The sequence below is a fragment of the Plecotus auritus genome (assembly GCF_963455305.1).
Source record: "Plecotus auritus genome assembly, chromosome: 5".
NCBI classification, from domain to species: Eukaryota; Metazoa; Chordata; class Mammalia; order Chiroptera; family Vespertilionidae; genus Plecotus; species Plecotus auritus.
This window is the reverse complement of record NC_137776.1, coordinates 153,081,011-153,096,832: the sequence shown is the minus strand read 5'-3', so window position 1 is coordinate 153,096,832 and position 15,822 is coordinate 153,081,011. Positions and strand designations below refer to the sequence as shown.

Below are 15,822 nucleotides of genomic sequence, written 5' to 3'. Positions count from 1 at the left end.
GTGCACAAAATTCATGTACAGGTAGGGTCCCTAGGCCTGGCCGGCAATCAGGGCTGATCAGGGCCTTCTAGCTGCTGACCAGGGCTTTCCTTCAGTCCACACCGCCCCCTGGTGGTCAGTGCACATCATAGCAAGCAGTCGAACTCCCGAGGGGACAATTTGCATATTAGGCTTTTATATATATAGATTATGTATAACAGGCAATGAGATTAGATTAAAAATGGCGGCAGAGTAAGTGGATGCAGCACAGACATGCTCCCAGGAACAAACTGGTATTACAACTAAAATACAGAAAAACTTCCTGAACAATCAGTGGGAAACTCGCAGGAGAGAACCCTGATACCCGATGACTGAAAGTAGAGACCGCATAGAGACTGGTAGGAGGGAGGGGTGGAGGCTCGAAAGCCTGGCCGGACACCCACAGACAGCAACTGAAGTTCCGAAGAGATATCTCAGGTGTAGGGGGTTGCCACTGAGAACTCTGGGATCTAATCCCCAAGCTGGGTCTCCCAACAGAGATCACCAAACCTGAGGAGGGTACCCATATAACATCTGGCTGTGAAGCAGCGGGGTGCTGTCTGCCAGGGAGTAACAGCTGAAAACTCAAGGACCCCCTGAAAGGACCAACACACAAAATTCCCTGTGGAGTCACACACCTTGTGCTCTGGCAGAGGGAGGGTGAAGTGGACTGGAGCTGTGAGAGCAGAAGCCAGGAATGGGGACTTGGGAGATAGAGCTCAGAAGGCAGACACTCCCAAGTTTCCTGGGCTGAGTCATTCCCTCACGCAGCAGAGGACATCTTTCCCACATAGACATCTGCCTTGCCTGGGGGGAAAACAGTCGACACAGCCTATTGGATAACACCTTTCCCTGAAGAGATTAAAAATAAGAATTAGTCTCTAGCAGAAGAAACTGCCCCACCCTATTGAAAATAACTCTCACCACAACTGGGGGGCATTTAAAGTTGGGATCCTATCAGTCTGTGGGCAGAGGCGGTCTCTGAAGGCTTTGAGTCTATGCCTGATCTAATTAGTCAGAAACAGCCTTTAACACAGTCCTGCACTAGAAATTGAGAGGTGTAGAGAATCTACTTAATACATAGTAACAAACCCAAAAAGAAAGCCAAAATGAGGAGACAAAGAACCTCCAAATGAAAGAACTAGAGAATTCTCCAGAAGAAGAGATAAATGAAGCAGAAATAAGAAATTTATCTGAATCAGAGTAATAATGGTAAAAATGCTCAACAGCATAAAAAAAATATATAGTAACTGAAAAAAGAACAGTCTGAAATAAAGAATGACATAACACAAAGAACACATTGGAAGGAATACACAGCAGAATTCTATCTAATAAAAGAGTAATGTGCAAATTGACCATACCTCTGCTACACCCACAAGCCACGCCCATCAGCCAATCAGGAGTGAGTATGCAAATTAACCCAACCAAAATGGCTGCGGCCACAGAGAGAGCAGGAAGCTTGGGTTTCCCTGGCAATGGAGGAAGCCAAGCTTTCTGCCTGCCCTGGCCGACCCAGGCCTCCACTCAAGGCTACAAAGTTTCAATTATAGAAGATAAATAAATACCAACAAAAATGGCAGCAGCCACGGAGCTGGAGAGAGCAGGAGGCTTGAGTTGCCCCCAGCAATAGAGGAAGCCAAGCTTTCCGCCCACCCTGGCCTGCCTTGGCCTCCGCTCAAGGCAACAAAGTTTCAATTATAGAAGATAAATAAATCCCACATACCAGGGCCTCTGCTTGGGTTGCCATGGGGTATGGCTGGCCTGAAAACCACCACAGGCCCCTCACCCAGGCCACCCCACGCCCCAAGGGAACCCCCACCCTGATCCAGGACACCCTTCAGGGCAAACCAGCCGGCCCCCACCCGTGCACCAGGCCTCTATCCTATCTAAGAAAATAGTAATATGCAAATTGACCATCACTCCAACACACAAGATGGCTGCCCCCATGTGGTCAAAGATGACTGCCCCCATGTGGACACAAGATGGCCGCCACAAGATGGCCAGCAGGGGAGGGCAGTTGTGGGCGATCAGGCCAGCAGGGGAGGGCAGGTGGGAGAGACCAGGTCTGCAAGGAAGGGCAGTTGGGAGAGACCAGGCCTGCAGGGAAGGGAAGTTGGGGGGGACGCAGGCCTGCAGGGGAGAGCAGTTAGGGGCAAACAGGCTGGCAGGGGAGCAGTTAGGCATCAATCAGGCTGGCAGGGGAGTGGTTAGGGGGTGATCAGGCTGGCAGGCAGAAGCAGTTAGGGGCAATCAGGAAGGCAGGCAGGCGAGCAGTTGAGAGCCAGTAGTCCTGGATTGTGAGAGGGATTCCAGATTGGCGAGGGTGCAGGCTGGGCTGAGGGACATACACCCCCATGCACGAATTTTGTGCATCGGGCCTCTAGTAATTAGTATAAGAGGATATTATAAAAAGTTACGAAATCTTTATTAAAACGTTTCTTACATACCTTTATAATGGCTGGGCCACAAAAATATTCGTTGTGGGCCGCATGTGGCCCACAGGCTGCAAGTTTGATATGCTTGAATTAGAGCATTAAAGATAAACTAGGCTGCAAACACACTGCCCTGATTAGTTCTTTCCACATCAAAACCCTGACCAAGAATCTATCCTCCCCAGCACCACGCCTCTTCCCCCTTTACTTCTAGCACTTCTGTGAGAAATGGCCGTCTATCCTGATGTTCTCCCATCTGCTAATCCTGCTGTACGTCAGTCCTACCAGGATCTCTCATTCTTCCCGGGGCCCTCTGTTTACCATGCTTCCTATTAGTGCCTGGTGCTCAGGACTATCTGCTGAATTAACAGGCAGAATTGAAAGGCAGGGCCCCTAAGCAGCCACGATAAGGTCTGACACTATAAATGTGAGCATCCACAGAGCTGCCCAATCACATTTTAGGATACGGTAGTGTTCCAAAATCAACACCTAAAGCGAAAATTGCATTATCTCCATCCTTCAACATCCCACGCAGTCCAGCACGCAGGTTCGGGGGCTCTTTATTTATCCCACGACTCTGCGGCAATTCTACGCTCCAAACGAACAAGACATTCTTTCAAATGGAGAAACATCTGGTCCAGCTGTACCGAAAAAGGAGACGGAAGCGTCTGGAGCTGTGTGGGCCTCGGAACCATCCTGCCTGGAGAGCACCAGCTCCCGAGCTGGGCTGACTGGTCGGCGAAGCCAAGTGGTGGCGCACCTGGCCCAGTGCCCTCGCGGTGGCCCGGGGCCACGCGCCTCCGCGTCCTCACGTCGCAGGGCATCCGCGTGCCTCAGCCCCGCTCTGACACCACGCCCAGTGCCCTCGCGGTGGCCACCTGTCTCCGGGGCCTGCGACGGGGCGGGGCGCGGCGGCGGGGCGGGGCCTGAGGCAGCCAGCGGCGGAGCTTGTGGCGTCAATGCGCCGCTGTGTCCATGGAGAGAGGCTGAGGCATCTGAGCTGCGGCCCAAGACATCAGGGCACCGGGACGGCCAGGATGTCGGCTTCGTTAGTCCGGGCCACCGTCCGGGCTGTGAGCAAGAGGAAGCTGCAGGCCACCCGGGCCGCCCTCACCCTGGTGAGTTTTCTGGCGCACGGCCTGGCCCGTGACATTGGTTCACCTCCGCTCCGCAAGGAGAGGTTGGGGCGGCGGGGTGCGCTACGCCGGGCGGCAGGGCCCCAGCCCGCTCCGCAGCTCTGCGCCCTCCACCCCTAGGCCCCCGACCTTGCTGGGAAAATAGATCCGGGAGGGGCTGCCCCGCCCGAGCCGGCGCCCCCTCCCCCCCGCCCCGGTACTACGTTTCCCATCGGGCCGCGCGCCGCGTGGGGGGAGGGGCGGTGTGCGTGCGTGACCCCGGGGGTCGGGTCGGCGCGGCCTGCCTGCCACCCAGGATCCCCCTAGGGGGCTTTGGGGTGCTGTGCTTGAGGTCGTAGGTTTAGAGGTCGAAGGGGACAGGCGCGGGCCATAGCTGGGTGAATAAACCAGAACTTACCCATGAGGTGCTTGGGAGGACGGAAGCTGGCGGACGGACCTCAGTGTAAGGGGGTGATTGGCAGTGAGAGTGCGTTCCCAAAAGCCCACCCCCTGGCCAGATGAAGGCTGCAGGGCATCTAGGGTTACTTCCTGGTGTTGGGGTTAGCGGAGGCTTTTTGGAACACCCTCTGTGTTCGGGCCCTGCTAGGCCTCTTACAAAGAACAAAGAAGGATCAAGATTTCTACCCCGAGTTCGTTTACAGTGTTTTCTGGGTGAAAGGTCTGACACACGCAGAGGGCACCAGAGCACAAACTCAGTTACTCACAGAATTTAGCGTTCATGCCGACCCCCGACGTTGGTTTGTTTTAACCAAAGGAAAATCCACGTAACATTAACCATTTCAAAGTGTTCAATTCAGTGGCAATTAAGTGGTACATTCACAATATTGTCCAGCCATCATTTCTATGTAGTTCCAAAACATTTCACCCAAAAGAAAACCCTGTCGTGTGCATTTGCAATTTGGAAAGATTAATTTCATTGGAAAGCTTATGATCAGCGTCCTTCTCACACATATCTCCCTCTCTTTGACTAAGGAGAAGACTTTGTTCAAGTATTTATCACCTAGATACTAGGAAAATAGATTACTCTATTTAAGTGGAATCATTGATTCCAGTCAGTATAATGCCAGAAACCAGAAAATTCGTGGTTGCAAAATGGAAGAAAGTCATGATCAGGCAGAAGAATTCATTTTTATAATGAATTAATATTTTACACCATATTCTATATTACTTGTTTCCATATCACCAAGTCTGTTTTCATATTTCAAAGATATACCATCGATTATTCGGATTTTATAAGGTTTTGAAATCACAAGAACTAGAGGACATGACTCATACTTGGTGTCTCCTTTTAAGGAAACACAGTATTGAAAATGAAAAGTTTTTGCTACAAAGGAGAGAAACCCTATGACATTGGATAAAAGTATGCATGTTGCTATGAAGTAGGTGAAAAAATGCATCATTTACAGTTCCTTTTTCCATAATTTTGACACAAAAAACAAACGAAATGTTTTTCTAAAAGGCCAAACTATCTCACTCAAAGATGTTCCTTCACTTGAAAGAATGTCTTGTTCTGTGACATACATATGAGTAGATTAAAAACCATCGTTATATTTCATTGAGTTTTAAGAGTCTCTTAAGGTTTTTTTAAATTTATTTTTTATTGTTGAGGGTATTACAGATGTCCCCCATTTCCACCACCACCCCCTTAAGAATCTCAAGTTTTAATTCACTAACCAGATCTCAAGTGACCTAGTCATTAATTATACATAAATTTCTTGGAAAGGCATGGGGTTCTTGAGAAATGCAGTGAAATGGGAAGGCTGCTAGCTTGCAGCCTGTTGTTTAGTTGAAGTTTTTATACTATTTCCCAGGTTGATTTTACTTAAGTGCAAAGTTGCTGAAATATGTAAATAGACTTAGAACAAAGTGGGCCCCTTAGCTTCTGCCAGAAAGTTTTCTTTTAGTCCCAAATGTTCCCTGTTTAGTCATTCTGACTTGTTCTGAAAATCAGACCCATCGCTTGGAAAGTTACAAGAACCAAATCTTTCCCCTTAAATGAGTACTAAACTAGGGTATCTGTCATTATTAACACTTCTCCCAATGGAGTATATTTGGGATTTGCCTGTCACAGAAAAATTGAGGGTTCCTCTTTTTACTAAGAGTTGAGAAAAAAAGAAAATATATTATTCTGTAAAACTAAATGAGGTCACCTAGAAAGTCACTTGGAGATAAAGACCCTTGGGGCTCGTTGACAGCTTAGTGTACAGACCCCTGCATGTGTGTTGTTTACTTCATGCAGTGGTATGCCCTCTGCACCTTTGACCCACCAGCTTTAACCAAGGTCATACCTTGGGTTGTACTTCCAAAGAATATTTTCCCACGGCTGTACCTTTTTTGTGTAATTTATCAGCTATCTTTTGCTTTTTGACAATAATTCGAGTAAGTTCTTCAGGCCTTGTGGGAAGTACAACCATAAAAATTACGCAAGCTAGTTTTTATTTTCATTAATATTTCTGTAACTGAGGTTGGAATGCTATGGTTTCCGAAATAAATAAAAGCCATAATTCTTCTCTTCAGCATTTCCTTCTTTCTCCCCCTGGCTGCTATTCCCTGTCTTCTTGAGCTGCTCTCCTCCTATTAGGATAAAATCGTGAGAAAGGCCCTTTATGGACACTGGTAGTGATTTGTTTAATTTTTTTTTTTCAGTGACATTGGTAGTGATTTATGGACACTGATAGTAATATGTTTTGTTTTTACAATGACACACAAATATATATATATAGTATATTAATAACTGAAATCAAAGTTTCACTGCTCATTTATCTTTATCAACTGCAATGCATTGTTTTCTATTTTGTGTTTGTTTTCTGGGTTTTAAAAATGCTAGTTTCGACCTTCTGAATTGGTTTCATGACCTTTCTAATTTGGGTGCAGACTTTGCTTCACCATCTTCATCTGGCTGAGTCCCCACGGGGCAAAGCAGAAGAGCATGCTCTGGGGCCATCCATTGGGTCTGCTCCCTCGGCACAGGCTTGAGTTCTGGCCAGAGTTACTGCCCCGTCAGAGGTCATGATGTCCACTCTTTGGGATTTCACAAACCAGGAATATGCTAGTACCAAAAAACTGGAGGACCAGCACAGCATTGCCAACTAGAGGAGCTAATAAAGTAGGAAGGACATGATTTCATCGTCATAACAACAGCTGGCTTATATTTGCCACTGCTCTAAATGCTCTTCATGAATCCTGAAGAAGAGGGACTATTATACCCATTTAAGCCACGTAATCGGCTGGGACACAGCTAGGAGGTAGACCAGGAATGCCCTGGACAGACTTTGTCCCTAACAGCCTCCTTCTCAAGAAAGTGGAGTCGGTGATACACATGCAGCATGTTGTGATGTTTTTCTTATTTTGAGGACCGCTGGACTAGGTTAAAAGCATTTCTCCCAAAAAAAACTCCTCCCTGTTCTTGTTTCTATTATTGATTAGCTTAGATACCCTGAAATACTGATGTAAGCTAACTTCAACATTGTTTTTAATATGTTTGTATTTATTTCAGAGAGAGGAAAGAAGGAAAGGGATAGAATTATCAACGATGAGAGAGAATCATTGATTGGTTGCCTCCTGCATGCCCTCTTGCTAGGGATCCAGCCCACAACTTGGGCATGTGCCCTGACTGGGCATTGAACCGTAACCTCCTGGGTCGATGCTCAAGCACTGAGCCACACTGGCCGGGCAAGCCAACTTTAGTATCTGAACATTGCTGGGGCTGAGATGAGAGACACACTCTGGTTTATTTGATGACAGTAGCACTCTTTCATTTAGGTGTGCATTTTGATGGGTTGAAATAGATTTTGGGTAAGCAGAAAGAGCAACGGAGTTAATCAACAGGAAAAATACCTGAAAATTGGCTTTCCCAGGAGTTAACTTGACTCATTCGTTAGCTTTTGAGCGCCTTCGGTGTGTCAGGCAATGTGCTTATTGCTGGGCATGCAGTAGGAGCACAAAACAGATGCTGCCCAGAAAGATTACATTTGTGATGTACGTAGATAGTACCATAGAGATTGTGACAGGGAGTGGACCTTTACTGGGGAGCAAGATGAAAAGGCTGTTGCTAGAAGACATTTTAAAAATAAAGAGAATGATTAAGCCCTGGATGGTGGCTCAGTTGGTCCCATACACCAAAGGTTGCAAGTTCTATTCCCAGTCAGGGCACTTACCTAGGTTGTGAATTCAATCTTTGGTCCAGGTGCATATGGGAAGCAACCAATCCATGTTTCTCTCTCATATCGATGTTTCTCTCATGTCTCTCTCTCTCTCTCTCTCTCTCTCTCTCTCTCTCTCTCTCTCTCTCTCTTTCTAAAAATCAATGAAAGCATATCCTTGGTGAGGATTAAAAATAAATAAATAAATAAATAAATAAAATAAAATAAAGAGAATTTTATTTTAATTAAGTACAGTTTATATGTTTGTGTATAAATTCCACAAGGTACCCTGGTGAGAATGGAACATAAATTCATCACATGAATTTGCTACAGATAGACATGAGTAGTCTTAGATACTAGAAAATACATAAGACTTTGAAGAATGCAAGTTTTGTAGCTAAAAACTTAACATTTTATTTTTCAGACACCTTCAGCAGTAAACAAGATAAAACAACTTCTCAAAGATAAGCCTGAACATGTAAGTAAAACCAGTCAAATACTTAGTAAAAAAATGAAGTTGTATTTTCACAATGAACTTGTCTTGTGATAAACAGTATGCTTCTATTAATTAGGGGTTAGTTTATTTGAGCCAAACTGACAACATGTGCCAGGGACCAAGATCTCAAACACTCCCTAAATCCACATAATACAACAGGATACTCCATGAAAAGGAAGTCACTCTCTTACCCCAGACACTTCATCGTCATTCTCCCTTTTAAGAGGCAATTTCTTAGTGTCCTTTGGAGATAATCTGTACCTTTTATTTACCTAGACCAGGGTTTCTCAGCCTCAGCACTGTGCTTTTAAGCTGTGCAATTCTTTTTTGGGTTTAGTTTGCAAGATGTTTAGTGTCATCTATAGTCTCTGCCAGTGACTCCACTTCACCCCTCATTTGTGACAACCAAAAATATTTCCCTGAGGGGAACCACTGGCCTCAACACTACTTGTTAAGCTTGTGTGTGTATTTCTTCTCCTACTTAGGTGAGAGCAACCATATATGCTGTAGTTACACTTTGCTTTTTACCCCTAATGAAATAGCTTGAAGATCTTTTCATAGCTATCTATAATAATAAAGGCTTAATATACTAATTAGACCAGATGGCCGAACAACTTTCTGGACGAAACCAGGGCTGCGAGGGCTGAGGCAAGCCGCCATGGCTGCAATCTTGTTTACTGTAGATATATATATCTACATATATACATATATATATACACACACACATACACATATACACACACACACACACACACACACACACACACACACTGAGTGGCCAAATTATTATGCGTTCAGAGATCATAATAATCTGGCCACTCAGTGTATATATATATATAAAAGCCTAAGTGACCATCACAACCGGAATGACCGACCGGTAGCTATGGCTCTGAAGCGCACTGACCCAGACCTTGCTGTTGGGGCCCAGACAGCCCCGAATCTGGTTCACCCGCACCCCGGGCCCAGACAGGAGGGAGGAGGGAACCCAATTCCTTGAAGAATCAGCCATTGGTTAGCTTGCTGCTGGGCCCAACCTCCCACGATTCCTCACCCCAGCCGGCCGGCCCCTCCCCACCATCAGCCCCAATTGCCAGCCAGGCCGAGGGACCCCACCCGTGCACCTGGCCTCTAATCTTTACATAAAGATCCACCTCATTGTTATTCCTGGCTGCATTTAATAGTACAATCCATTGAACAAGTTTGATTTATTTAACCAGTCCCCCCATATTAAAGATTTTTGGGGTTGTTTTCATTCAGTGCTGCCACAAACATCATTCAGCAAATATTTAACGTCTGTAGTATACCAGGCCCATTGTTCTAGGCCTGTAAGCGTAGCTTAGTGCATGTACATAGGCTATATTCCTAGATGTGGAATTGATGAGTAAGGGGTGTGTACATAATCTTAATCTTATTGCATTGCTGATTGCCTATAGAATACTTCCAAGACTGTTAACATTGACTGATTAGACCAGCCGTGGGCAAACTACGGCCCGTGGGCCGGATCCGGCTGTTCTATCCGGTTCTCTTGCTCTCCCCTCCGCTCCTTTACTTTGAATTTATATTGGTTCACACAAACACTCCATCCATGCTTTTGTTCCGGCCCTCCGGTCCAGTTTAAGAACCCATTGTGGCCCTTGAGTCAAAAAGTTTGCCCACCCCTGGATTAGACCATAGAGTGGTTTCTAGATTCCATTGTACAACATCCCATTACTATGGGAGTTCTAGCATCTTCCTCCTATGAATTATGTGCTAACGTATGTCAGTGTTCCAACTCCCTTTGGATACACTAATGACTAGAGTAGAAATTGACCAAATGAAACAAAAAATTAACTTTGTAGATTTGTTCATGGTGACATGAAAAGGATTGAGCAAGCACTTCATCAGGTGTCACTGTGGCAAAGTCGATCCCTTTTCCAAATTCCAGTTACCTAAAGCTGTACTTTCACATACAGTTTAAGTGTCTAGATCCATTCTGATGGTTGGACTTCCTGCTTGCTTGTGTCTTCCTGTTTACAAAGATAAAGACTAAGTTAAATACTTGTGACTTGAGCTCCAGAACTTCAGCTAGACAATTTATTGTGTATTTATCATGCTGAAGATGTTAAACTACCTCTGAGGCTCTCTAAGCTGGCACTCTGAAGGTGAATAAATCCGTGGCTCTGTCTCCTTGCTGTTGTTTGTTTCAGCTCATCAAAACTCCCAGATAGCTTGACATTCTAACTCACACTCTTCACCGGTGTCTTCCTACTTCATGATCACTTTCCGAAAGCAAGCACATGTTGCTGCTTTTCTAAGAATCAACATCTGCTTAGTGAAATAGTACTTTTTATGATGATATTTTTGCTGTATACATAAATAAAAAAGCAAATAGGATCCAAGAATAGAAATTCTGTAGACATTGTTAGAAAATTCATTAAGGTAGACATTGGTATTTTAAAAGTGCTGTTTGGTCATTTTTTAATTTCTTACATTTCTGTTGGCATCAGTCTTTTGCTTCCTGGTATTTGAGAATGTTGACACAGCTCTGCCATAGAATTAAGGCCCTGCTAGAGGCAGCATGATTGCCAGGCCTGTGGACCTTGGCAAACCTAACCATAGGGAAACTTCCTGAGAACATCTCACATGATGACTTGGAGCAGAAGTGTTTTTGAGCAAGTTCGTTTTTTTAAGTTGTCATCTTTGCCATCAGATACTTTTCTTTTTCCTTTTAAAAAAAGTGATTTTTTTTTTTAATTAAAACTTTTTCCTTTACATTGTTATTCCCAGTGACCATAGTTTAGGTTTTTCTCCCCTCTGTATTGTTTTCTTTGTATATAATTAGTTTTGATTTCTTTTTGGGCCACCCCTTAGTGTCATAATGATGTTTATACAATAAGTAAATTTTTTAAATACTTGCTTCCCATTCCACTTATACTTTCTAAAGGGCTATTTTATAGCCAGGAATCTAATATATATCTTTTAGCTTAAGAAGAAATGAAGAAGTGAATAATATCATATAGCCAGGACTTTTTAAATATGATTGTTTAATCTGTACTATGTTAAAATTAAGTTTATATTTACAATTATTTTTCAGGTAGGCGTGAAAGTTGGTGTCCGAACCAGAGGTTGTAATGGCCTTTCTTATACTCTAGAATATACAAAGACAAAAGGAGATTCTGATGAAGAAGTTGTTCAAGATGGTGAGTATTAAACTTTTTCTGGGCACTTTGTTTTGCCTAAAATGTTTCTCCTTATATAGCAAGAAGAGTAATAATAATAGTAGGGATGGCATATATAATGTTCACTATGAGGTAGGCATGGTTTGAGAGACTTTCCAAATGAGAATGATACCATATTGTCCCCATTTTGCCAATAAGAAAAACTGAGGCATGGAGAGATTAAATAGTTTGCATAGGGTCACAGAGCTCGTAAGTGGCCTAGTGAACATTTGAATCCAATCAGATTTACGGCAGAGGCTGTGCTATGGTAGATTATTGGTTAAATATGTTTATTTGTTTCAATTATGAAAGGTTATTCTGTGCAAAAAGTTTTTAAGATGATAAAACTTCAAAATGAACTGACTACTCTGTGAAGTAGCAGTTTTACATATATGTCAAATAAGTAATGTCATCTCATGCTTTTGAGGACTCTATAGTTTCCGTTTTAATTTCCACATTAAAATTTTCAGGTCTTTAATTATATTTTCCCCCACTGCCTGCCCCTACGCAGTAATCTGATTAAGCCTGTTGGAAACAAATAGTGCTACAGCTCTGGGGGAACTTCAGCGCACATGGGTTTTGCAGTGGTGGCTTTGTGCATCAGAAGTGTGCTGTTAGCTAGCTTTCTTGGATTCCTAGTATGAATTCATTTTATTAAATTGAATTTACTAACGAAGAAATGTATTTGTTAATATTTTATTTTAAATCAGTACATAAACTTAAACCTTAAATTTTCATCTTAATGAAGAGGAGATCTAATAAATATGTATGGTTATATTTAAGTAATGACTCAATTTCTTATAAGGAAGAAAGCTTTCTTAAACTGATTGTATTTATGAAGATGCTGACTTCTGCCTACATAATTGCTATGGGTTCTGTTACTACCAGTTTTCTAGCCCATGCACATAAGAACAGAATGGCTGCATCTTGCACCAGCCCACTCTACCACAGTCTTCGGTGTGTCTCTAGGTGTGGCAGTGTGTCGTGTGTATAGATGGCATTGCAGGGTTTTCATAACTGTATTGTCGCCATCTTTACAAAATTCACTGAATATACACATTTTCTTTATGTTGCAAATTTGAAAAATGGGTGAAATATAGTGAAAGGCAAATTCTAGTTTTACATAGACTTGTCATGGAATTTGTTTGGGTACAACTTTCTGACCTAATGTAATTGTTTTTCACATAGGTTATTGTGTAGAAAGGGGACAGGAAACTGAGCACTGAATCCCTTAAAGGAAACAATGGGAGATTCCAAAGCGCCCTGTTTGGGTTTTGTTAGCGTTACTATTTAAAGCTTACTTGAGCTTTGGCTGGGCAGGGTCTGTTGGTGTGCAGACTTTATATGACTGTTTTCTTCTCCTCAAGGAGTCAGAGTGTTCATCGAAAAGAAAGCACAGCTAACACTTTTAGGAACAGAAATGGACTATGTTGAGGACAAATTATCCAGTGAGTTTGTGTTCAATAACCCCAACATCAAAGGAACATGTGGCTGTGGAGAAAGCTTTAATATTTGACTCCTCGGGACTGCTCTGGCTGTAAGCTCCAGGAAAGCTGTGGAAGAAATCGTGACTGTCACATGCTTAAGGTTGGCAATGCATGGCTGCCTTATGAGGAAAATAAACTGATGCATTTTGAAAATGAAGCCAGTGTGTTAGATTTCAGAAGTGGCGTTTGTCTTCTTTTTAGGGGACAGACTATGAGAAGCCATCACTCTCTTTGGGTCATTTTTCTGATCTGTGAAGAAAAACAAATCCTGCCCTGTACTTAATTTTCTTGCATCCTTTCTGTTAGAACCAGTTTTACGGAAGGTGCCGGCCTGGGTGGATTTCGGGAGACACATTCTTAATAGGTGTGCCCTTTGGATCTCCGATGAATGGCTTGAATGTGCATCTCTAGGCCAGGATGATGGTTCTTAGAATTCAGAGGCAGAAAGTCCTGACTGCTAGGTTGACATGGTGGTGCATGGCTTTTCTACCCAAACTTGGCTCAGCCTTTCTACATCTTTATCCACAATTTCATTGTCGTGCCTCATTTCCTTACCCTTTAGCAGCATCAGCCATTAGATGAAAGTGTCAAAGATTTCCTTGAAATACAGTGCAGAATGGTTTTGAGTGATGGCATCAAAAGGTAAGAAATACTTCACCCACCATTTTTCATCCATTTTCTTTGCCACTCTCAACATCTGCTGAAGGTGGGATCTCAGGCTGACTTAGATTCTTTTATTTGAAAGGTCTCCTACAAGCCATCTAGCCCACCCCCTCAATTCTATACCTTAGGAAGCAAAACCCCAGGGAAGGAGGAGGGCTTGTGCCCACCTGCACATACAGAGCGGGGACTACTCACATCTCCCCTTCCGTGCAGGTGACAGGCCAGCCCGGAGCACCAAGGCAGGCAGCGAAGGTAAATGGGCGATCAGGTTTCCTAGCTGATTGACGTTTTGATAAGATTTCTGTGTAATTTGATGGAGATCATATTTTTATTTTGAGTGAGAAGTATCTTATTTGTAAACCCCTCTATGTGAATGACCATGTTGCTTCTTTCGAAGTGTGAAGCAGTGGTTTATACCTGCAGGGAAGACGTGGTAACCAGAGCACCCTTTTGGAATGTGGTGAGTGTAGCAGAGCACAGGGGTCTCCTAAAGTTCCCAGGATGCATATACTTCCTGGATCCTAAGTCCAGGTGCTAAAATCTTTAAATCTTAATATTTTAACCCAACATTTTTCTCACCAATTTTTCTCTTTAACAGTGTTCCTTTTGTAATTTAATTCTTAATTTTCCTGAGCTTGACATATTGTTTTATGAGATGCCATATGCTTTTTTTGAAAGCCAAGTCTTATGAATTGAAGTAGCTAAGTTCCTTGATGTTCGTCGTATTTACTAAAGTACCTGTCACAAATTGCACCAAAACCTAGAGCAGTTGCTTTATGCTCATGAGTTTGTATTAATATAATTGTCAACCCACTTATAATTTGTGCAATACTGAGTGTATGTAGTGATTTGAGTTGTCAATAAAAAAAATGTGGCCTCTTTGTGATCATGAAATTGCCTTTTCTTTTTAAGGAAGACGGGTTTAGGAATAATAACTGTTATAGCTACTTAGGAATAATTACCATACTTTTCTAACTAGTCTCCCTGTGGCCAGAATGTTCTCCACCTGATGCTGTTGCATTTCAGTTGCTGTGTTCTCCATGCAGTCCTTGACACAACCATTTCCAGTTGTTCTTGGCCCCACAGTCCTCAGCATTCCCTTTCTTCACGCTGTCTTTCTCCCGGTCTCACTTTAAGGATCATCCATGTCATCAAAGCTGCTTCTCCAGCCTCCACACAGATTTCTTTCAGACAGGCCCTACCTGGAATGCTTTTTCAGGTCTGTCTTCTGGGTTTTGTGTTCACCTCCAAAAAAGGTGCTTAACGGTTCACTTCAGGCATATTCATGGGCACCTGCTCTCCACTCACCCTGAGGTTTCACAGATGACCAGAGACAGTCAGTCTCTGACCTCAATGATCTTCAAGTTGACAAATGAGGCAGACACCAATAAAGAAAATATGGTAAGTGTTGCTAATAGCTAACGTTTATTGCAGACTTGCTAGGTGCTCAGAATTGTTCTAATATAATCTTCACAACACAGTGAAGTAGGTCTGACTTCTGTCTTTTGCGTAGATGAGAGCTTAAAGCACATAGATAAAGTAGTTGGCTAAGGTAACACAGTACGTGGCCAAGTCGATGACAGCCCATGGCGTCTGGCTCCAGCCCCATGTTCCTAGCAGCCAGGCCACATTGCATGTTAAAACAAGTGCACTTGGAAGTATCAGCCTGACTGCCCTGTGGAGCTTGGAGAAGGCTGTGTGAGGAGGCGGAGCGCAGGAAGCTACTGCAAAACCAAGCAGGACCTGAGCGAGGGTCCCGTATGAGGAAGGCTAAGGTGCAATCAGTGGGACTCCATTAACAGACCAACCCGACAAGGCCATGATCTTGTGCCTCTTGGCTACCCACACTAGCAAAACTTGTACCGGTATTTTTTATTTTGGTTTGTCTCTTGCACAATATTGAAAGTATCTTGACATGAGCTCTATCATTTCCTTTGCTATTCACCTAACACCAGGCACATCGTAAGTGTTTTTGGCAAAATGATTCCTATGGCCGTTAGCAGCCATAACATGTTCTGTGTCCTATTCATCCAAGCTCCACTCCAGACCCCAGGCATCCTGTGTTACAGGTAAACCATCAGCTTTGTGGAGGGTTCTTGACATAGAAGCAGAGCCAGAACCAATGGATTACCACAATTAAAAGCCCACTCTTCCACATCAAGGTGCTAACTGGATAGCTCGGGCCACTGTGGCTCAATACCCCGTGAAATGGTAGGGGTGCTAGGCCACACTGCCACAGAGCGTGGCCCTG

General features: G+C 43.7%; 1 protein-coding gene across 1 annotated transcript; it reads left to right on the top strand.

The window, feature by feature from the left end:
- Positions 1 to 3,190: 3,190 nt before the first annotated feature.
- On the top strand, positions 3,191 to 14,452 carry ISCA1 (iron-sulfur cluster assembly 1). The gene is made up of 4 exons (XM_080669639.1): positions 3,191 to 3,568; positions 8,153 to 8,206; positions 11,298 to 11,403; positions 12,789 to 14,452. Exons 1-4 carry the CDS (start codon positions 3,410 to 3,412, stop codon positions 12,935 to 12,937), a joined length of 468 nt encoding a protein of 155 aa, XP_080525765.1. The 5' UTR covers positions 3,191 to 3,409; the 3' UTR covers positions 12,938 to 14,452.
- The last annotated feature ends 1,370 nt before the right edge of the window (positions 14,453 to 15,822 follow it).

Excerpts from the sequence above, each read along its gene's own strand:
- ISCA1 (XM_080669639.1), top strand. The coding sequence starts at position 3,410 with ATGCGCCGCTGTGTCCATGGAGAGAGGCTGAGGCATCTGAGCTGCGGC. Across the intron at positions 8,207-11,297 it reads TCAAAGATAAGCCTGAACAT|GTAGGCGTGAAAGTTGGTGT; the intron begins GTAAGTAAAACC and ends ATTATTTTTCAG. Across the intron at positions 11,404-12,788 it reads TGAAGAAGTTGTTCAAGATG|GAGTCAGAGTGTTCATCGAA; the intron begins GTGAGTATTAAA and ends CTTCTCCTCAAG.